This window comes from Triticum urartu, chromosome 7 (assembly GCF_003073215.2).
Source record: "Triticum urartu cultivar G1812 chromosome 7, Tu2.1, whole genome shotgun sequence".
Lineage (NCBI taxonomy): Eukaryota > Viridiplantae > Streptophyta > Magnoliopsida > Poales > Poaceae > Triticum > Triticum urartu.
The window spans coordinates 289329525-289353411 of record NC_053028.1 but is presented as its reverse complement, the minus strand read 5'-3'; the positions used below and the strand labels follow the sequence as shown (position 1 = coordinate 289353411).

Sequence of the window (23887 nt, the reverse complement as noted above, 5' to 3'; positions counted from 1 at the left end):
GTTTATGTGAGAGGGAATTTTTTGGCTGTGTGCAACTTAGTTATGCAAAAGCCAAGTGTGATGCTTAAATTCCCTCTCACATAAAACGTACATGGAAAAAATTCACCTCAATATGCAATCATTCATGAGTAAAGGCTTATCACCCTAGAAATATTCAATAAACCGAGAGTTTTGTGGAAGGATCTACCTCTCTGTACGAAACGGACTAGGATTCATGTACCCAAGGACCTCCCCCAGTTTGCTAGGCTCGTAGATATATCTCAAAAATCTCTTGGTCGTTTACATGTACCCTGTACACATTCCAACGTAATAAAACACAAGCAAGGTGTAGGGTTTTATCTCCTTGGAGAGTTAACCTGGGTAAAAATATTCAGTTTAATAACCATTGTTTTGTTTACAATACTTGAACTTATTCCCACCAACTTGAGAATTTGCTTTGGAGACAATGACTTCTTTTATAACTTGTGCCCAAAGTTTTCATTCTAACAAACTGATTTTTTTTGTTGGACTGACGAACTGATATTGCATCGATAATGTTTTCATGCCAACTGGTTAGTTTTAGTTGTAACGATTATATTGGTAACCAAATTTGTTTCTAACAAAATAGGATTTTGCTTCCGTCTATCTGCAAAACAAAATGGCTCTTCGGTTAGTATAGCATTCTTGTGGCACAAGGCTAGCTAGGATTGTCAAACGAATGAGGGTTAAAGTTTGGGAGAATGGAGCCAAAGAATTCCCCTTCATCTCTTCTCTCATCGTCCGTTCATCGAGAAAGAACGAAATATATAGTTTTCAATGACACCGAATTTCAATCAGGGCGTTTGGTCTAGTGGTATGATTCTCGCTTTGGGTGCGAGAGGTCGCGAGTTCGATTCTCGCAACGCCCCAATATTTTTTTGTTTCCCCGGGCATCAGGGGAAGGAAATCACCAAGAAGATTATTATTTTCAGCTTGAGAAGAGAAAATTATTCAGCAAATCAAATGGATCGATTGATTTCCATCCATGTTGCTTCTCATCTCAGCGCTCCATCTACTCCTAGAACAATTCACAGGAATCAACAACCTGAGTACAACATGTATCCCAAACAACAAGCATGAAAAAGGCAAAAAGGTCAAGGTGATGAGATCATCTACATAGCAGTACATATGTGAGCTTAGGTTACTTATTGCTCGGCGGTCCTCTGCCTCTTGGAGCACTTTGCCTGCACGGCCAGCGTGGCCGTGGTGCCCGGGCAGTTGAGGTCCCCGCCGTACACCTCGTGCGACACGGCCAGCACGCAGCTCCTCTTCCCCACGCACGCCTTCTCCACAATCTCCTTGGCCTTGGGCGTGTGGCAGTTGCCAAACGTGTAGTTGCCGCAGATCCCCAGCGGGTTCCCGTAGCTGGCGAACACCACCTGCTGGATCATCTTCTTCTCCGGGCACGTCAGCACCGCCCGCGGCTTCAGGTCGTCCGCCACCATCGTCAGCTGGCTGTCCTTGGTCTCCCACGACCGCACGTGCCCGGGGTTGGTCTCCGAGATGAAGCTGCAGATGTTGTCGCGCTTCACCGTCAGGATCATGATGGCGTCCGGCCGCCCGCCTTCCTCCTCGAAGATGGTCAGCACGTTCCCCGTCGGCTTCAGGAAGCACCGCGGCACGTGGTACAGGTACTGCGACGGCCGCCCCAGCGCGTGCTTGTACGAGCTCCAGTATCGCCCCAGCCCTTCGCCGTTGACGAACAGGATGCCCTTGCCCATCGGGTTCATGTCGATCACCACGGGGTCCTCCCCGCTGGGCATGTCGAAGCGCCGCCGGTACCACGTGAGCGGCTTGTCGAACACCGCGGGTTGCCACTGCACCTCGCCGCCCTTTTCCGTGAAAGCCTGCTTGCGCTCGCCGTCCAGGCCCACGATGTGACCCCACCCGTTGCTGGTGAGGTCCAGCGTCCCCGTGTTGAGGCCCTGGATGGTGACCGAGTGCACGCCGGCCTGCCGGCGCTCCAGGTAGGACCCGCTGTCCTGCAACCCCAGCGTGCTGGACAGGATGGAGATGTGGTTGATGCCGACCTTGACATCGATGGGCTTCTCCAGGCTGAAGGCCTTGTTCATCTTTGTGCCATGGCCGCAGCCGACTAACTTCTTGTTGACGAACGCCACCATGGCGTGCCCATGGCTGCTCGCCTCCAGCACCGGCTTGATGTCTAGCCTGGACGGCAGGTCCTCAGGGTCCAGCAGGAAGCTGCCACCCACCGTACAAACCAGCAAAACATTGGCATTGGCATTCGCATTCGCAAGATACTATAGTAATACGTAGAGGAGAGACGTACCTGGTTGTGTACCAGAGGTAGTCGGTCTTGTCCTTGGTCATGTTGTAGGCCTCGAGGGGCTTCTCGCTCCGGTCGGTGCTGAACTTGTAGGTGGGCACCTGGTCCCCCTCCGTGTACATCTCCCACACATTGTTCTGCACCGTCTGGTCCGTGAAGTGGAAGGTGCGCTGGTTGTGCTGCGCGTTCACGTATTGCGTGCTGAACACCACCGTCTTGCAGTCGCCCAGGATGCTGACAGACCGCCGGGGCACGAAGTACTTCTGCCCGCGGAACGTCACCGTCCCGTCCTCCTTGGTGTTGTGGTTGGACAGGAACGCCACGCACACCTTCTGCTCCGGGATCTCGAACACCCGCGCCTGCATACCATACCATACCATACCATACCGGTCAGGTCAATCGGCGATCATAACAAGATAGCAACAAGAGAACTGAAGAGAAGAACCTCGTAGAGTTTGCCCAATGGCTGCGTGGAGGGGGTCCCAAAGAGGAGAGCGTTCTTGCACAACCTCAAAGCATGGTGCAGGTCCTTCAGATGGCCCCACTTGGGCTCTTTGAACATTCCTGGACCAACCAAAACGTTCATCCATGAATCAACATAGTTAAGCATATTCAGAGTTTGAGAGGATTCATCTGTCTCTGCTTTACCGAATTCGTCCAGAGGCGCCTCGTCGTAGTATCTCGGCATCACGAAAGAGGCACCCGTTCTTCCAAAGTTTGTTCCTCCGTGGTACTGTCCACACAGGCAAGGCAACCGTGTGATTCTGTCAGAAATATACTCTAGTTTCATCCTAACGCCATGTCAACAACAGGTTGGTTGGTTGGTTGGTTGGTTACTGGACGGTACCATGTAGTAGTTCACCATGCTGCCCCCCACCGAGAAGAACCGCGCCACGGCAAACGCAATGTCCTCGGCAGATCTCTGAGACGGAGGATCACCGAATACTCTGTATCTGCAAACGCCAACAAAAAACAATTCAGCACCCGACAGTCTCTCCTTGATGGACAAGGTGAAATTGATAACTGAACTCACTGAGCAGTCCAGTTCTCGGTCCATAACAGGGGTTTGTTCTTGTCAACTGGACCTGGCCATGTATCTCCGCAGTGCCTACCGTTGCAGGTAGGAATCTAGAGAGGGAAAAACAAGATTATGGCTTAAGCATGGTTAATAAATTATATCATGGTAAAAGAAACTTAAACATGTCAGATCATGCTAATAAATTACCACGTCCGCTGGAGCTTTAGTCTGCTTGCACATGATCCATGGCACCCCGATGTCGGTGCTGATGGCCATCTTAGCTGCCCATTCGATGTACCTGGTGCCGTTTTCTTTGAACGCCGCTTCCATGTGCTGGTACTCATTCTCGATCTATTTTTTTTCAATGCAGGGTGCATTTCATTTGAGAAAGCATACATGATAGGTATAAGTATTCAGCAGGAAGAAAAAGGGTCAAGATATGCATGCAGTACCTGCGCTAGAATGATAGGGCCTCCTTGTGATGCGAAGAGCTTGGCCTCCTTGAGCTTGTTCACTACGAGAGTGACAAACTTCTGCATGAGCTTCTGCATATGTAAATAGAAAAACCAAGGTGAGGACGCCGTTTCAATTATTTCTGTATGTAGCAAAATTTACGTAGAGCTTTTTTCTTTCTCGAAATGCATCTAGTTTTACCGTTGAGAAAGGAAAAGAAATGCATCTACTCCCTCCGTTCCTAAATATTTGTCTTTTTAGAGGTTTTAAATGGTGACTACATACGGAGCAAAATGAGTGAATCTACACTTTGAAATATGTCTATATACATCCGTATGTGGTGACCATTTGAAATCTCTAGAGAGACAAATATTTAGGAACGGAGGGAGTAGTTTGGTATGTCCGCAACTAATAATTCTGTGTGGTTTGATGGTGTGATTGATCACCTTGAAAGGCTCATTGTCTGTGCGGAATATGATGTCGGGGACCTCCCGGAGCCAGTAAGGCAGCCCTCTGGAAGAGGAAAATCACAGATTAAACGGAGACCGTGAATGCAGATGAGCCAGAAATCGAGCAATACACGATGAGATTGAGATGTGAAGCAAAGAGACGAACAAACCCATGGTTCCACTCCGCCTGGACAAAGGGCCCGATACGGACCATGGCGTACATCTCATGCTCCTGGATCAGCTTGAAGAACTTGATCATGTCGTACCTCCCCTCGAAGTTGTACTGAAATCGACCGTGGATGGATCCAAGGAGGAATGGACGATGAGCAGGTACGTAGGTATACGATGAGATGAATGAGATGGGGAGTGCGTGACAGTTACCACGCCCATCTCGGGTTCATGGACGTTCCAGAAGACGTAGGACTCGATGACGTTGAGGCCGCCTTCCTTGGCCCTGGCGATGAGGTCGGGCCACTCGTGGAAAGGGCTGCGTGGATAGTGGATGGAGCCGGAGAAGAAGATGTCCCTCTGTCCGTCCACCATGAGCGAGCGGCGGTCGTACGAGATGACGGTGCCTGGTTTGGTGAGCTGGTAGGCGTCCCCGCCGGCCACGAGCGCGACGACGGCGATCGCCGCGGCGGCGAGCCGGACGTGGAGGAGGGACATGGTGCGTGGAAGCTAGGGGCCACAAGTTCGCGCTCCCGCTAGTCCTAAAATAGGAGGGAGGCGTTGAGTTTAAAGGGATGGCGCTGTGGCCGCGCGGGAGCGCAGGGAGCGACATGCGCGCGCGCCATGCCCTCCGTCCGTCCACGCATCAGCATCACCCACGAAACGGTTGGCCTCGGCGGCCCGCGCGTGTGCGGGTGCGGAGCTTCTTGGTGGTGGTTTTAGGCGGGGCGGGTTTTTTTCTGACTGGATCAGCCGTGGATCGGCATTGTTTGCGGCGGGGTTGTTGCATGCCGTGCTTCAGTAGCCTTGAACGGGCATCGTCACGCCGTCACGGTCACCTCCGCCGGTGCTACGACTTCCACCTTGAGCCGGCGACGGAAGACACTGCGTGGAGGAGCTCCGGACGTGCTTTGCTATGACCATCGCCTCCGATCACTGGAATAGCGATCTTCTAGAAGCTCTATCTTAAATCCCGGCCCCGCAAAACAGGCCATTCCTTGGCTGCTAGAGCCGTTGGAAGCGACACAGGTGTCGGTAGGCTTGTTGGCGCAGATCCATAAAATATTATCTTGCTCTGAGAGTTGTATCTCTGAGCTTCAAAAGCATGTATCTGATCATGGTGGGATTCGATACCACTGACGCCCCATTCGACCCATTTCCAGCATGGATCTGATCTCGAAAAAATGACGTGAAGAAATAAATATGAGGCTAAAGTAGTGAAATGACAAAATGCAGATAAACTGAAAACTGTATGAACAAACTTGCTAAACTAGCTGGGATTTCTTGACAAACTAGAAACTATGATTGAGAGCTTTATTTGAGAAGACTTAACATGGACTGGAGCAACTGAAGGTCTGAACACTCATAAATAAGAAAACCGTCTAGACAAGCATAACTAAATCTTAGTGCTTGTAGGCTGTGTTGGGCTTACGATCGAAACAATGAATACTAAATTAAGAATGAACAATGAATACTAACTAACCTACCTATGTGGTAACTGGTAACACACAAAACTGAAGAAAACGACACCCAACACTGAAACTAGTAACATAACTGAAGAAAATGACACCAACCCCTACAGGTACAGAAAAAAGCTAGAAAATGAGCAGGGACTTACTGGAAAATGACAGAGTGAGTAAGCACTAGGGACTTATAGACTGATAGACTGAACAATGATGCAAGCTCATAGACTAAGAAACAAACTGAAGAACTTAGGTGAGGAAGGATCACAATTGACAAAAATTTAAAAGAAACTGATAACTGAATTATTAACTATAGAAAATTGACAAAATTTAGTGTGACTGAACAATGATGCAGGCTCACAGACTAAGGAAATACTAGCACGAGTACTGATTAAAGAGATTGAGCTGAGGTCAGATTAATAGGTAATGAAAACTAAAAGAATAAAAGAAACACTAATGACTGAAACAAAATTATATAAAGGTACTGAAAACTGAAGACTAGACTACAGAAACACTGAAACAAAGATTCTAAAGAGACGGAAAACTGAAGAACTAGAGATAGAGAGAAAAGAGGGTTGAATAAACAAGACAGAATGGTGGTTGAATAGTAAGATGACTCAAGAAACACTGGAAAGTGAAGGACTGAAGGCAGAGAAAAGAAGACTGAAGAAACAAACACTTCCTAAAGACTGAAGAAACAAACACTTCCTAAAGACTGAAGAAAGAAGACTCAAAAGAGACATGATCTGCAATTTCCATGCTTGATGCTTGTTGCTCACATATTTGTTTTTGAGTTCATATTGTATTTACAAGAGACTGAATTTTGTAGGTGAATGACAGTGGGAATGAGGATATCCAGGATCAATGCCTTGGAAGCCAAGAAACTATATTCATGCAGGTGCAAAAAATGGATGAAAAAAATGCTTCTTATTTTTTGCTTATTTTTTATGCCTTGCAAATTACGTCTGGAAACCGACAGAAATATTGACGATGATGAAAAAGCCAAACTTCTCTTATGTTGCGCTGTTGCGGGGTTATATTGACCTAAATAGAGGCTCTCACAGCATCAATGCCCAGGTGCGCGGAACATTTAAAATTGATTTTTAAAAACAAAAAAAAAACACATGCTAAGGGAAAAAATGAGATAAACTTTGTGCAAACTCGTGTGCAGGGGCAGGAGTCGTGCTCGTATGTTAGTGACATCGGTCAAGCAGGTAATGAGGGTGAAGCTCTGGTACATTTACCACAAACAGGGGTGGCTCAAGTATTGGAAAACACCGACACGTCAACCAACACACCAAGACTTGAGGTAGGGTGGAAAGAATAAAATAAAATCGGAAAAAAGGACAAAAGATGTGGAACTTATATGCAGGGCAACAGAACGTTGAGAGGAAGAAAAGCTAAGACATCATCGCCAGGAACTTAACTACTGATGTCGGTTTGCAACTGCAGCAGTGAGAGAATGCAGCAGCATCCTCGAGAAAATATCCAGCTTCAAAATGAAAATGATGAAAATGAAAAAGCTCCTGACCTGCAACTCTGATTTTCTTTGCTTGTACCTGCAAGAATGAAAAAAAAGTAACAAAAGATACTATTTTATCAGTCATTGTATAAACTTCAGAAAAAAGATAAAGCAAAAAAGATTGACAGAAAGGTTTACAATTTTTTTCGAGAAATGTTGAATGGGAAAACTTGAAAAAAGAAGAGAAAAAATTGTTGGTATCTATGCTGAACCAAAACAAAAAATGCTTGCACGGGCGATTGAAAACTGATGGGCATATGCAGAATTTGTTTGCTTTTGTTACTGCTTGGCTTGTAGCTTAACCTGTAAGAGCCTATGTTACCAAAAGAACAAAAAAAAGATGGCGTCGTGCAAAAGTTGAACAAAAAACAGGAGAAACAGAAAAATGCTATGAAGAAAAACATAGCTCCTCCCTGGCCAGCCAAACAGTCAATGATCCATGAGCACTAAATTCAGAAAGCACTACTGCTAAAAAAGTCAATATAACGCGAACAAACAAAAATAGAATTGACATATCCGGCAACAACCATGCCGTCATCGCTGTTCAACGCACGCGCATGGCACAAAAAAGGGCTTGTCTGTAGATCCAAGACAAAACTTCCCCATTTACAACAGGCATGAGGTGTCTGCACATCCAAGACAAAACTCCCCCATTTACAACGGGCGTGAGGTGTTTGTACGTCCAAGACAAAACTCCCCCCTATCCCCCTCCACTAACAATGTTCTTTGTGGTGTTAAAAAAAAGTTCTTTGTGAGACATCGGAAAAAAAGTAGGCGAACTCTCTTTCTCTTGATATACGTCCAACAGGCCCAAAATACATAGAGAAACCAAAGCTATCATGCAGGATTGTCGACGAAATCACCCTGTAGAAAAGAAAAGAGAGGAGAATCACATAGAGAAAGTAAGACAACAGTTAAAATCACAAAAATAATGAAAAATGCAAAACAACTTTAAATATATATATATATATATATATAAGTGAAAATGAATAAAAATTAAGGAAGAAAAACCTGTAGGTTGAAATCAGTGACAAGCCTCTTGTCTGCGGTGTTTTTCTTCCAAAAGAATAGTTGATTCATATATTGAATCCTTATATTCTGGATATCATCCTGTGAGAAATGCTTCCGCGGATCCAAGGCTGGTTCCCATATCTCCATTATCTTCTTTGGGAAAAATCCACAATCATCTCTGCGAAAATTAAGGTTATGTTACAGAAAGCAAAATCAAGAATGAAACGAATATGAAAACAAAAAATAGCCATGACAAAAGATCAGATGTCCAAAACACAGGTCAAGAACAGCCCCCCATGAAAATATTATTGAAAAAACAGATGTGTAAAAATCAACAGGCACCTAAAAAAAGAACTAACAAACTAAAAACTGTTGCATGATATAGAAAGAAAAAAGAGGAGATGATATGAACTGTGAACAAAAACTACTACAACCTGACAAGTTGTCTAACCTCCCTGATTGGATAAGTGATTTTTAGGCATTGTAGTTCAAAAATATGAATTGGAGTTTGCTGCAGTTGAACTTCATTTTGAACTATATCCATTGCAAGAAAGAACTAAACAAAAAATAGGCCCTCCCATCTTCGAGGCACATCGATCTTTCACAACTGGCGCGCAACCTAGCCGACCCGTCTCCTGGTAGATGTTGATTTCTTCAGGTGTGTTCAGAGAAACTAATTCAGGGGTGCTCTGATTTTTTACTGTTGGCCCCTGAAGAAAGTGACTTCGAACAAACCTGAATTGGAGGCACTACAATGCAAAACATGATCACCAGAACATACTGAAAAATTATAATAGCCAATACATAACAGGTAACGGGAAAAATTCAGGTCCGTTCGTTTTAATGTGAAAAAAACACACCAAAAATAATTGTGAACTTGCTCCCAAAACTCGGGCCTGAGAAGCAAAACCATCTCCATGATGAAGGAATTACTTAATAAGCTGAATAATGTACAGAACATGCTTAAAACTGAAATAATTTAGTACCAAAAAGTAGCTCTCATTCACTGAAGTGAAATAATCTAGTACCAAAAACAACGAGGCGGATTTGGGGATGAAATTTGGGGACAGAGTGACACACGCGCATAGGTGGCTGCAAAATATTCAGGATCGTTTCTGATGAAGCACTCCAAATCGCAGAGGTGAACTAAGCTATCACAAAACGTTCCTACCCAAAAACCAGCTAGCTGAACAACCCCTGCGACATGGCTCTATGCCCGGCGACCACGACGATGAACTGAGTCAAACACATAAAGAGGCAGATCACAGAGAACAACAAAAATTGGACAGAGCGAGGACAACAGGGAGACGGGAGTATACCTTGCGCCCCACCGGCTCCGGCGAATACTACATCACCCATCGACGGCGCTTGCTGGTGGCGAGCACGAAGGGGTAGCTACGGCCGAGCTCCTCTCCAGACCAACACCTCTCTTGCCTGCGGCCCTCCCTGTGAAGCACGCCTCCCGCGAACAAACCCCGCTTGTGGGGTGACTCGCCGGGCGCCGTCTTCGCCTGGCCGACCTGCCGCTAATCACCGGCGAGCGGCGAGGAGCTCCCCGTTCCCTCCGCCGCCTCGGCCAACCCCTTCCAATCCCTTCCCCAGCTAAGACAAAGGCCGCCGCCCCACCGACTGAATTAGAAATTCAAAAGACAATGGAAATTCGCGAACCCGAAAGCCCAACACAACACAAAAAAAAAGACCCGGTTCACGCGAGACTGAGGTCGTAAGACGCGCGGAGATGCGTGTGGATCGGACGGACAGAAAATGACCCAAGACGAATTCAAAAACAGACAACTGAAAAATAGTACTCCCTCTATTCATTTTTGTAAGTCGTTTAAGACAGCTGAAATTGAATTGTTTTAGGTGCTGTCTTAAATGTTTAAAAGGTCTTACAAAAGTGAACAGAGAGAGTAACAGTGTTTTTAAAATTTACTGGTCATTGTTTCCTTCTAAATTTTCTTCTCAGGAGAGGATTTGTGCTGCATACATCATGTCTAAAATCCTTGGTGCCAAGATGAGGTGTTATTCTAATATGTTGGTTTAAGCTTTTAATTCAAACTCAAGTCTGGGATATATAGTTCACCGTGATCTTTTTGGCTTTTTATATAATTCATCTGTATGCATGCATGTTACACTTGTGAGTAGGAGAGGAGAGGAAGACATGATATGCTATGTACTACTCCTTGTTTAATCCCATTGATTCGCTCAGTGTCCACTACCGTCCTATAAAAATGATCGATGGAACTTTTCGATGAAATAAAAACAGATCCGCTCTCCCTTCTGGGCTTCTGGCCAAAGTGAAAAGACGAAGAATTCTTCTGGGATAGTGGCGCTTGTGCCTATTGTGTTTCTGGTGGGATGCCGAGGTAGTGGAAGTCGGAGCGCTCCCGACGGTGGATGTACGCCGAGGCGGCGGCCTCGGATGGCCATGCAACGACGGGCCTATGGGGTAGGTCCGCTGCTTTGCTTGGCATGGGCGGCGACATGGTGCTGCGGGGGTAGTGAGTTCGTTGGCTCGGTCGACGCGATATAAGGAGTCGGTCTGACTGGAAGTCAGGGCAGCGGCCCCGGATGTTTGGCACGGCGTTCGTGGTCTGCGGGCGATCATCTCGGGTAGCAAGGGCTACAAGGCGCTTGAGTCGTGCGGCGTTGTGGCTCGCATGCGGGCGGGGATGTCGGAACGGCGGCTCCGGCGTTGGATTCGTGTGTTTGTTGCGATTGTAGCCTTGGGTCGTGTGGTCGGCGAGGCTTCGTCGCTTATGCGGCTATTGGTCTGGTTTTCTTCATAAACGAGTCACTCTATTAGGTTTTTCGATCTGGTTTTTCTTATAAACTGGATTATCTCTCTTCTTCTATAATGCAATGCCTGAGCTTCTGGCCCTCTCACGAGGATTCGTAAAAAAAATAGTATCTTAAGTCCATAACTTTTTCACCGTCGTTCAACTTTCTTGCAAATTAAATTATGCAGGCTCACACTTTGCATTAACTTTCTCTGTAACAATAGTTACATTTTCTTTGAAACGGGACGGTCTGAACACTGAAGTCCCTGAATATGCTTACTGGCACTACACTGTAGTTAAAATTGTCCACTGACTTGCATATCCAGTGATAACATGTGATTGTATTGTGTAGGCCAATAAAACAAATTATTCTACATTATACATATGCTGTTAACATTACATTGTTTCTTTTTGCTATATTTACAATTTGCGATTTCTGGAAGTGAAGAAAAATAGGGCAAACAATGTGTCAGCATATAGGTTTTGGAAGGCCATGCAGTCCATGTATGTTATGTAAGAAACACATAGGGGCAAACAGTGTGTCAGCATATAGGTTTTGGAAGGCCATGCAGTCCATGTATGTTATGTAAAAACATGAGATTTTTGATAAGATCGAGCCAGGACGAAAATGTTAGTATTATTACTGCTCTTCTGCTCTAGATTAACATGGCTCTGTACATTGTTCTTAGGTTGGCTAATATAACCATCTCTATCAACATATTCTACGACATGACACTATGTGTGTACATTGACTCCATATCCATGTCTACAGATAGTTTTGATGAGAGGAAGTTGTCCATGGTTGTATCACGGGTTACCTCCCACAAGTGGTTAAGCTCTTAATTGAGTACGGTAATAGTTGCTCTACTTTGAAGACCATAAACATAGTTTACAAAGAAATCATTAGCCGCCTGTAGAAAGTTTTGTAGTCTTTTTGTTCTTAATATAATGTACTTGTTTTGCTGCCGCATTTATTTGTACTGGTGGTCAATTTAGACGCCTAGTGTATGTAATATGTTGTTTTATTTCCTATATTTGCACTAATGGCGGGCTTTAATGCTCAGTGGATGTAATATGTGTAATAGATGTAATAGCCTAGCATAAGTTGCTTGCTTTTTTTCTTATTGTCTTCTTTATTTGTTTGCTTGTAATCACTACAGTTCTTTTTCCGCGGATTGCTAGTAACCTTTTTTGTTTGAGAACTAGGCCACAATAACCATGGGCCACATACGGACCGTTGTAACCATGGCCCCACTACCTACTGTAGTATTGGTCTTCGGGCCATAGGATCCATGGACCTGCTACAGGCCGTAGGATCAATGGACCTTCTATGGGCAGTATGATCGATTGGCCAAATATGGGCCGTACTATTCGTGTACCAATAACGGACCGCAATATGGGCCGTAAACGGGCTAAAATGGGAATCATCTGTTTTTGGTTCTGACCATAATGGGTCGTTAATATGCCGGTATGTATAACGGGCTTAATTCTATCGATGGGCATAACGGGTCGTTAATGGACCGTATTAGATGACGCTAAAAAAACGAGCCAATGGATTAATGAGCCACAAATGGACGGACTGTAACCACGGACAGAATTTGGCCATCAGCGAAACAGCCCAGTAATGGACCGTAACTAATCGAGTGCTGGAAATGAGCCCAAGAATAAAGGGCCAATTCCATTCTTGCCCCTAGTTGGTTCCCACCCCTGGGTTTTGCCCTTACTTTTCGGGCATGCTCAGTTTTGCCCTTAGTTTTTCCCCTCCGTCAGCTCGAATGCCCTTCTGTCACAGCTCCACTTGGTCAGCGCCGTTTGACCGTGACGGCTCGACATTTTGGACACATTTGCCCCTGGGTTTGATACCCCCTCCCGTTTAGTCGTCTTCTAGCTCCCGCTGCACAAGAAAATAGAGAAGCGGCTAGGAGGAAAGGTGTGACATCGCGGTGTGGGGAGAGGCGGGAAGGACCATGGCGACGTCGGCCATCTCGTCGGAGAATTCGTCGCCGGCAGCCGAACAGGTTTTATAGCTCATCTAGTCCCCTGCTTTTCTAGGGTTTGCTAGATTTGGGGGTTAATTTCCGGATCTTGGCCTGATTTAGGTGGATGGGGTAGGCATTGTTCAGCACAGCTCTGAGTTCTACTTGGCAGACTTGACGTGCTGTGGCTTGGAGCCGCGCTCGAAGCATCGTTGTCCGGGGCACCGGCTAATCCCGGCTCGTCGTGTCGCCTGGGGAGGCGCAAGCACTGGACATCGTTTTTTGGGTTGCCCTCTCGATGTATGATTTCATTTGCATTGTATTTTTGTTTCCATTTTCTGATTTAACTTTCAATGATAATTTTAGTCAAATTTATTGATTCAGTTGCCAGATGAATGTGAATGGGTAGTTTGGGTTGACCCACCACCTCCAAAACGTGTTGGTCGTGCCTTTGAAGAACTGCACTGAGTGATCGAACATAGATGGATCAAAAGTCACCATCTCGAGAAGAGAGCAATTGATCTTGCGAAGAAGAATCATGCATTGAACAAGGAGTTGAAGAAAATGAAAGAAATGATGCGCATAGGGACAATGTTGTTTGCTAGCATTTTCATTTGTTTTCTAGCAATCTCAATGGTTGTCTGTGCACAGAATGCACATTAGTTTATGATCTATGTAGCTCAAATGCACTTTCTATGCTATGAAGCTGTAATGAACATATGAAGTTGTATGAACCTAGCAGTTGTTATGTTATGAAGCTTTCTGGACCCAACAATTTGCGAATGCATGTATTGTGAAAAGAAATATGTAACATGAATCTTGCTGGAACATAAGTAGCATTTGATATTCTTCAACAACCAAAAGAACATAGTTCACAACCAATCTTGCTGCAACTAGACATAGTTCACAAGCAACATTTGATATTCTTCAACAACCAAAAGAACATAGTTCACAACCAATCTTGCTGCAACCAAAAGAACACATTACAAGAAATCTAACAGTTTCAAACTTGCACAGCACATTAGTACTCATTTTCCAGATTTGGCCTTCTTGCTCCTTGTGTTGCTAGCTAGGATTGTCATCTCCCTAGCCCTGCTCCTAGTCAGTTTCACAGGGATTTGGGGAACAACTAGAGGGAGAACTTGCTCTTCACATGCAGCAACTCTTGCATCTACATTGCTGCCAGTAACTGAGCAAGGTTCTTCTTCTGGAGTTGTAGAAGTGTTAAGCTTCCTATTCTTACTGATAGCCATTGGAGATGCTCCTCTCTCTACTTCCTTCTTATAGTTCTTCCTTGGTGTGCTAACAAATAGGGAAGAAATAGTTGGTTAGTAACAGTACAAGAGATATTTGCAGGTAGAAGCACATAAATAAATCAAAGAGGAATAATATTACCTTTGAACTTCATCTGCAACTGTGGAAGCTTGTGTTGCTGCCTCATTTGTTTCACTATGGGGCGCTACTTGAGCATCATCTGCACCTGCAGGCTGCACTGGAGCATCATCTGCACCTGCAGGCTGCACTGGAGCTTCATCTTCACTGTATGGCTCCTCTTCTTCTTGTTGTTCATCATGTAGGTCTGCATTTTGGTTAGGAGGGTCTTCTTCAGCATTGTCAGCTCCCCAGTGTGCATCTTCTTCACCAAATGTTGGATCAATGGCTTTTTTGCAGGTTTTTTGTAAGTGACCCAAGCCACCACACCTCTTGCATTTTCTCTTCCTAGGACCAAGTCCTTTTCCTTCACTTGCTGGCTTAATTCTTGTCTTCCTTGGCCTGCCAGGTGCAGCTTTGTTCTGTACAGGTGGACTTAGTTTGAAACCAGGGTCTACAATATCCCAATGTTGTTTTCCTTCAAGTGCAGGCAGGTTCTCAGCATATGTTTTTAAACATTTCAACTGAGAAGTACTTGTGCACATACTGGTCTATTTCTTTAGCTTCCCCTCTCAATGATGTTGTGAAGAATAAAGCATGTATGCATGGCTGGCCTGTAACTTGCCACTTTCTGCAACTGCATGTTCTTTTATCTACATCCACAGGGTATCTCCACTCCCTCTTCTCCTTGTCTATAGCAGTCACCTGCTCCTAGAAGTACTTCCTGCTGCATGTGTTTTATTTGTTGCTTTAGAGGCAGGGGGCTTTGCTGCTGTAGTTGCTGCTTCTGCTCTACATCTCTGAATTACAGTAGTTTCAACATTTGCAGTTTTGGAATCAACATATGTAGCAAACATTACACCTAACTCACCATCACACTGTAGAGGATTCCAACTAGCTTTCTCTACATCCCAGAATCTGAACTCAACTACATCATGCATACCCCAAGGATATTTCCTATAGATTGCAGACCTAAAATCATTGAAAGAGCTTGTGCAGTCCACCACTAGAGGGAAACTGAAGCTTGTATCATGTCCCTTAGTACCACCCTTTGCTAAAAGAGTGGTCTCCATTCTAATTGTCAGAAAGAACGCACGCGATGGATCCATCCTACGATTGTGAACACAACCGAAGTCATGGAATGCACCTTTCTAATCATGGAAACAGATGAGTAAGTACTGGATCTAGAAACTTACCCTGCCGGGATCTCCTGCCTTGAATCTGTCGTGCAGCCACTCCTCATGGCATTGTCGTTGCCGCCACCACCGCCGCGCGAAGAGCGTGTCTCCACCATCACCGTCGCGCGATGTAGATCCGGCAATGAGGACTTCACGGCATCGAGGCTACGGTTTCTATGGGAGCCCGCGTCGCTGCCAAGTGCTAGGGTTTGGGTCGCCTTTGTCATCGCCGATCTAGGGTTCGGGGCTGGGATAAGACAGAGGGAGGGGGAGGGTAAATGGCAACTACACTATCTACTCTATGTGGACCCACCTATAAGGAAGGCCCAGGGGCAACCGGTGTCCAAAACGTCGACCCGTCACGGTCAAACGGCGCTGACCAAGCGGAGCTGTGGCAGAAGGGCATTCGAGCTAACGGCGGGGAAAAACTAAGAGCAAAACTAAGCATGTCCGAAAAGTAAGGGCAAAACCCGGGGGTGGGAACCAACTAGGGGCAAAGATGCAATTGTCCCAAGAATAAATGGGCCCGTAGAAGACCGAAGATAACACAAGCTAGAAATGGCCCAACTGGATAATGGGTTGTTAATGGGTATAAGTGATATATTGTTCATTATGGGCCAGTTTCATCACGGGTCGTTAAAGGGCCTAAAGTTACAAAGGGCCTCATATGGGCTGGAAGACATCATGGGCCATACATGGGCCAGAAGTCACAACGGACTGGAATCATATTGGACGATCCACATGACGTTGTTGGGCCTAATTCGTATAGGCCATAACGGGTCGTGAGTTAGCAGGCTGTAAATTTGCCTAAAAATTAGGTTGTAACTGGGCTATATGCGAACAGACCGTTAATATGCTTTCCGTGGGCCGTCCCGCTACCCTTTGACCAAGTCAAAGGGACCGGCCTTTTTACCTAAATGGGTCACTGTTAGGCTGAGCCATGTGTCTACGTATCATAGGCACGTCCCGTCCATTCGCTGGATGACATCTATCCCAATGGGGAGCTGACACATGGTTCCTTCGGCCAATGAGAGTTTTACACGTGGAAAATCACCATTGGCCGTTGGTGTTAACGGGTTATTAGATCCAAAACTGGACCTAATAGCTTATGGATGCCACGTGTCGGTTACCCTTGATGAAAACACTTCCATGACGCGCCATTTATCATCATGGAAGTGGACACTTCTATGATGATAATTTCAGTATTGTCATGGAACACTTCTACGACAACACAAGTATGACTATCTTGATTTTGTCATAAAATCGTCATGGATGTACATGCATGACAGAAAACATGACCTACTGTGACAAACATGTATCATCACGAAAGTGTTTTTTTGTAGTGCATGGTTAGAACTCTCTGGGTTGGACCCGGGAGAGAAGCGGAAGGCTCACGTGGATTGTCAAGGAGGGGGTCGAGATGTGCTCTGTCGTGATCCTGGAATGTATGCATATAAATAAAGGACGAGGGGGTGTCGGTGTCAAAACCGGCGGATCTCGGGTAGGGGTCCCGAACTGTGCGTCTAGGGTCGATGGTAACAGGAGACAGGGGACATGATGTTTACCCAGGTTCGGGCCCTCTTGATGGACGTAATACCCTACTTCCTGCTTGATTGACCTTGATGAATATGAGGATTGCAAGAGTTGATCTACCACGAGATCGTAATGGCTAAACCCTAGATGTCTAGCCTGTATGATTGTGATTACCTCTATGGACTAAACCCTCCGGTTTATATAGACACCGGAGGGGCCTAGGGTTGTACAAAGTCGGTTTACACAGGAAGGAATCTTCATATCCGAACACCAAGCTTGCCTTCCACGCAAAGGAGAGTCCCATACGAACACGGAAGGAAGTCTTCGGTCTTGTATCTTCACGGTCCATCAGTCCGGCCCACGTCACATAGGCCGGACGCCCGAGGACCCCTTCCAGGACTCCCTCAGTAGCCCCCGAACTAGGCTTCAATGAAGATGTGTCCGGCATGCTGATAGTCTTCGGCATTTTAAGGCGGGTTCTTCCTCCGAATACTTCAAAGCGTCTGATCTGAAGAGTTATACTCAGCTTTCCATTTAATGTCGTACCCATTGTCTATTGTGCCTCCATCACTTCGTCTTCCACGTGTCGAGCGAACACGAAAGGTCGGAGTATTTTTGCACATAACACCCTGGCCATGTAAGAAAGGTTTATATTTAAGTGGATTGGATCTCAGATGCCATCTCACACCAGGCGGAAAATCCTTAGAGCTTGCTAGGAGGAACCATTCCAACATGGCTAGCGTTCCCAGTTCTTCCTCCTGCCCCATGGCTCCGAAAAAGGCGATTGGGAGAAATGTTCAGTATCCCATGACCAGCTGAGTAAGCTTCAAATGCAGGGATTCCTTCCCCCCGCAGATCTAGTCCCCGTTCGGGCAGAATTAACGTCCTGTACAGGCGAAGCCCTAGCGGAAAATCTCCCTAATCCAACCAGGGGGGAGCGGGTGTGCTTTGTATCCTTCTTAATAAGAGGCGTCGGGTTTCCAATCCACCCTTTCCTCCGAGGTCTACTAGAGTACTACGGCCTCCAACTGCACAACCTCACTCCAGCCTCCATCCTGCATATCGCGGGTTTCGTCGCTCTTTGCGAGCTATTCCTGGGCTCCGAGGCCCATTTTGATTTATGGAGGAAACTTTTCTAACTCGTCCCTCGTTCCCAAAAGGGATCCATATTCGAGGTGGGCGGCGCCGAGATATGGCGCATAGCTGGGACCGGATACTTGTCCGCCACACCGAAGAAGGCATCCTCGGAGTGGTCCTCGGAGTGGTTTTATATTGAACATGTCGCTCTCCCCGACCGAGTCCGAATGGGCCTTCCCAAATTTTCCAGCGCTCCATTGAGGAAACGCCACAGCTGGCATCCTCGGAGCCTCGAGGAGGAAGACAACACAGAGGTTCAACAGTTAATGGGCAGGATAAGGACACTTGCCCAGTCCGGATTATCAATAATCGAGGTAATGGCAACTTCCATAATGTGAGGTGTTCGGCCACTCCAATTCAGAGGGCTCCCCATGTGGCACCACAACGGGGAATATGACGCCTTGCGCTGCGGACGGAAGGGACTGGATACCCCTGCTGCCCTGGCCACAATATTGGTCGATCTGTATAAAGGGGAGAAAGAGGAGTTTACTCATCTCAAGCGCCGAGAGGGATTCTCCATGTACAATCCTCCTAGCTAGGTGAGTTTTAATCCCACCTCCTTACTCAATCTTTTCCCTGAGCCATGTTTAATTGACATTTACTCGTCCATTCTTAATAGGAATGGCGAAAGGCTATCGCGGAGATTTATAGTCCCGCTCCACAACCGGAGGACCATAACCGGGACCTCGATCCCGGATTTGAAGAGGATCCGGACATATTTTTAGAACTCAAAGAGGGAGTCTTCTACCAGGCGAGCTATGATGGTACAGAAGTTCCCATCATGGCCAATTATCCTGGCCTCCTTCCTGCCTCACATGTAAGTAATCAGGAGACATCTCCTTCGAAAGAGCTTCCTCGTTATGCCTCACCCACCGCTCTGTCTCGTGCTTGATAACCCACAAGTATAGGGGATCGCAACAGCTTTCGAGGGTAAAGTATTCAACCCAAATTTATTGATTCGACACAAGGGGAGCCAAAGAATATTCTCAAGTATTAGCAGCTGAGTTGTCAATTCAACCACACCTGGAAACTTAGTATCTGCAGCAAAGTGTTTAGTAGCAAAGTAATACGATAGTGGCGGTAGCGGCAACAAAAGTAAAGACAACAAAAGTAATGTTTTTGGTATTTTGTAGTGATTGTAACAGTAGCAGCGGGAAAGTAAAATAAGCGAGAACCAGCATATGGAAAACTCATAGGCACCGGATCAGTGATGGATAATTATGCCGGATGCGGTTCATCATGTAACAGTCATAACATAGGGTGACACGGAACTAGCTCCAATTCATCAATGTAATGTAGGCATGTATTCCGTATATAGTCATACATGCTTATGGAAAAGAACTTGCATGACATCTTTTGTCCTACCCTCCCATGGCAGCGGGGTCCTATTGGAAACTAAGGGATATTAAGGCCTCCTTTTAATAGAGAACCGGAACAAAGCATTAGCACATAGTGAATACATGAACTCCTCAAACTATGGTCATCACCGGGAGTGGTCCCGATTATTGTCACTTCGGAGTTGCCGGATCATAACACATAGTAGGTGACTATAGACTTGCAAGATAGGATCAAGAACTCACATATATTCATGAAAACATAATAGGTTCAGATCTGAAATCATGGCACTCGGGCCCTAGTGAAAAGCATTAAGCATAGAAAAGTCATAGCAACATCAATCTCAGAACATAATGGATACTAGGGATCAAACCCTAACAAAACTAACTAGATTACATGATAAATCTCATCCAACCCATCACCGTCCAGCAAGCCTACGATGCAATTACTCACGCACGGCGGTGAGCATCATGAAATTGGTGATGGAGGATGGTTGATGATGACGACGGCGATGAATCCCCCTCTCCGGAGCCCCGAACGAACTCCAGATCAGCCCTCCCGAGAGGTTTTAGGGCTTGGCGGCGGCTCCGTATCGTAAAACATGATGATTTCTTCTCTCTGATTTTTTCTCTCCGAAAGCAAATATATAGAGTTGGAGTTGGCGTCGGAGGGTTTCCAGGGGGCCCACGAGGTAGGGGGCGCGCCCTAGGGGGGGCGCGCCCCCCACTGTCGTGAGAAGGGTGTGGGCCCCTGGTCTTCATCTTTGGCGAGGATTTTTTATTGTTTTTTCTAAGATGTTCCGTGGAGTTTTAGGTCATTCTGAGAATATTTGTTTTCTGCACATAAAACAACACCATGGTAATTCTGTTGAAAACAGCGTCAGTCCGGGTTAGTTCCATTCAAATCATACAAGTTAGAGTCCAAAACAAGGGCAAAAGTGTTTGGAAAAGTAGATACGACGGAGACGTATCAACTCCACCAAGCTTAAACCCTTGCTTGTCCTCAAGCAATTCAGTTGACAAACTGAAAGAAAGAAAGAAAATTTTTTACAAACTCTATTTGCTCTTATTGTTGTAACTATGTCAAGCCAGCATTCAAGTTTTCAGCATAGATCATAACTAACCACATTTGCAATAATTCTCAGGTCTCCCAATTACTCGTATCAATAGCATAATCAACTAGCAAGTTATAATAATAAATCTCGGACGACAACACTTTCTCAAAACAATCATAATATGATATAACAAGATGGTATCTCGCTAGCCCTTTCTGAGACCGCAAAACATAAATGCAGAGCACCTTTAAAGATCAAGGACTGACTAGACATTGTAATTCATGGTAAAAGAGATCCAATCATAGTTATACCCAATATAAATTAACAATGATGAATGCAAATGACGGTTGCGCTCTCCAGCTAGTGCTTTTTGATAAGAGGGTGATGACTCAACATAAAAGTAAATGGATAGGCCCTTCGCAGAGGGAAGCAGGGATTTGTAGAGGTGCCAGAGCTCGGTTTTTCAATAGAGATAAATTGTATTTTGAGCGGTATACTTCCATTGTCAACGTAACAACTAAGAGATGGCGATATCTTCCATGCTAAACACATTATAGGCGGTTCCCAAACAGAATGGTAAAGTTTATACTCCCCCTCCACCAACAAGCATCAATCCATGGCTTGCTCGAAACAACGAGTGCCTCCAACATACATCAGGTCCCAGGGGGAGTTTTGTTTGTAATTAATTTTGATTTAGTTTGCATAAAGCATGGGACTGGGCATCCCGGTGACCAGCCATTTTCTTGTGAGTGAGGAGCGGACTCCACTCCTCTTGAGAATAACCTGCCTAACACGGAAGATAAGGACAGCCTTTGTTGATACATGAGCTATTCGAGCATACAAAACAGAATGTTTATTTGAAGGTTTAGAGTTTGGCACATACAAATTTACTTGGAACGGCAGGTAGATACCGCATATAGGAAGGCATGGTGGACTCATCTGGAATAACTTTGGGGTTTAAGGGATTGGATGCACAAGCAGTATTCCCGCTTAGTACAAGTGAAGGCTAGCAAAAGACTGGGAAGCGACCAACTAGAGAGCGACAACAGCCATGTACATGCATTAAAATTAATAAACATTGGATGCAAGCATGAGTAGGATATAATCCACCATGAACATAAATATCGTGAAGTGTATGTTGATTTTGTTTCAACTACATGCGTGAACATGTGCCAAGTCAAGTCACTTAAATCATTCAAAAGAGGATACCACCCCATCATACCACATCATAATCATCTCAATAGCATGTTGGCATACAAGGTAAATCATTATAACTCATAGCTAATCAAGCATGACACAAGCAACTATGATCTCTAATTGTCATTACAAACATGTTTATTCATAATAAGCTGAATCAAGAATGAGGGACTCATCATATTTACAAAAACAAAAGAGGTCGTGTTCATACCAGCTTTTCTCATCTCAGTCAGTCCATCATATATCATCATAATTGCCTTTCACTTGCATGGCCGAACGGTGTGAATAATAATAAGAGTGCACGTGCATTGGAATAAGCTGGAATCTGCGAGCATTCAATAAACGGGAGAAGACAAGGCAATATGGGCTCTTGGTTAAATCAACAATATTGCATATAAGAGCCACTTCAACAATTTAATTATGGTCTTCTCCTACCGACCCCCAAAGAAAAGAAAAGGAATAAAACTATTTACACGGGAAATCTCCCAACAAGCAAAAGAAGAACGGGAAATATTTTTGGGTTTTCTTTTTAATTATTACTACTACAGTAGAAAAATAAACTACTACTATTTTTTTGGTTTTTCTTAAGGTTTAACAAACACACAAGAAGAAAGCAGGAAAAAGAAAATAAACTAGCATGGATATTAAGTGAAAAAGTATGAGCACCGACATCTAGCAATGAGTGTGTGTGAGCATAATTGTAATGTCGGTGAGAAATATGTACTCCCCCAAGCTTAGGCTTTTGGCCTAAGTTGGTCTATGGCCACGGCTGGCCTGGCGGATATCCATAATAATAGTTGTTGGGGTCGTACTGTGATGAGGAAGGATAGTTGGGATCATACTTATGTGCAGCGGTTATCGCCTGCTGAGCTGCAGCGTGGAGTCGAGCTGCCTCCGCTCTCCTCTCGTACTCTTCTGCCTCCTCTCTGGTAATAACATATCTTCCTTTTGTCTGTGAATCAAAGAAGGCAGGAGCAGGGAGAGTAATACGGAAAACACGTCGTTTATCAAAAATTAACCAATATAACAGAGGTGATTCAGGCCTCTCGACAAACTGGTGTGAAGCCATAGAGTTATAATCTAAATATGCAGGAGGCAACTCCATATCACCCTCACGAATGTCTATTTCAAGAAAATGAGCTAAGAGGGTTGCATAAATTCCTCCAAAGAAATCTCCATTATGCCTATTATGATGCAACCTACGAGCTACAATGGCTCCCATATGATAAGATTGGTCTCCTAACACAGCACTCCTAAGAATGCTAAGATCAGGGACACACATGTGACATGCTTCATCCTTAGCATTTATGCATCTACCGATGAAGAGAGCAAAATAATGTATAGCAGGAAAGTGAATGCTCCCTATGGTAGCCTGCGTTATATCTCTAGATTCCCCCACAGTTATACTAGCAAGAAAGTTTCTAAATTCAGATTTAGGGGGATCCCTAACACTAACCCATGATGGAAGTTTGCATGCAAGAATGAAATACTCTAGGTCCATGGTATAAGATTTGTCATAAAGATCAAACATGACTGAAGGAGAATTACGCGAAGATGAATACTCAAACCTCCTCACAAATGAACTTGTGAGATCATGATACTGGGGGCATTTTTAGCCTCAAAATCCTCAAGACCGGCATTATGCAAATATGCTTTGAATTCTTCTTTAATTCCCGCACGGTCCATAAAATTTTCCGGCGGCCATTCGCAAGGCCATATTGGAGCGTCTCTTGGTGGATCCTCGTCAGCATCGCGCATAGCAATCCTGGGTCCTTGCTTCTTAGAGGAACCACCTTGGAACATCTTCCTAAGCATATTGTTTTTCTTTGAAAAAATCTGAAATTTTTAGTAACTTCAAAATAAAAAGTAAACCAAACTCAATAATATTGATAGCAACTACTCCTACAAGTGCCTAGAGCCTATATCAAGCATTAGAA

General features: G+C 45.2%; 1 protein-coding gene and 1 non-coding gene across 5 annotated transcripts; one reads left to right on the top strand and one right to left on the bottom strand.

The window, feature by feature from the left end:
* The first annotated feature begins 815 nt into the window (after window positions 1-815).
* TRNAP-UGG lies at window positions 816-887 on the top strand. Its single transcript has one exon. It is a non-coding gene; the product is annotated as a tRNA-Pro (tRNA).
* A 144-nt stretch (window positions 888-1031) lies between these two features.
* Window positions 1032-10040, bottom strand: LOC125525876 (beta-galactosidase 11-like). Of its 4 annotated transcripts, none has more exons than XM_048690883.1 (13): window positions 9709-10040; window positions 8390-8567; window positions 7284-8242; window positions 4607-5563; window positions 4396-4508; window positions 4223-4289; window positions 3776-3868; window positions 3531-3674; window positions 3339-3433; window positions 3153-3258; window positions 2751-3038; window positions 2309-2664; window positions 1032-2220 (listed from the first exon to the last, which is right to left on the bottom strand). In XM_048690883.1, the coding sequence occupies exons 4-13, from the start codon at window positions 4889-4891 to the stop codon at window positions 1164-1166; spliced, it is 2604 nt and encodes an 867-aa protein (XP_048546840.1). In that variant the 5' UTR covers window positions 4892-5563; window positions 7284-8242; window positions 8390-8567; window positions 9709-10040; the 3' UTR covers window positions 1032-1163. The 4 variants fall into 4 exon arrangements, with proteins under 4 accessions (XP_048546840.1, XP_048546841.1, XP_048546842.1 ...); XM_048690884.1 differs by having other exon boundaries at window positions 7388-8242; XM_048690885.1 differs by having other exon boundaries at window positions 2751-2869; window positions 2954-3038; window positions 4607-8242; window positions 9709-10039.
* Between the last annotated feature and the right edge of the window lie 13847 nt (window positions 10041-23887).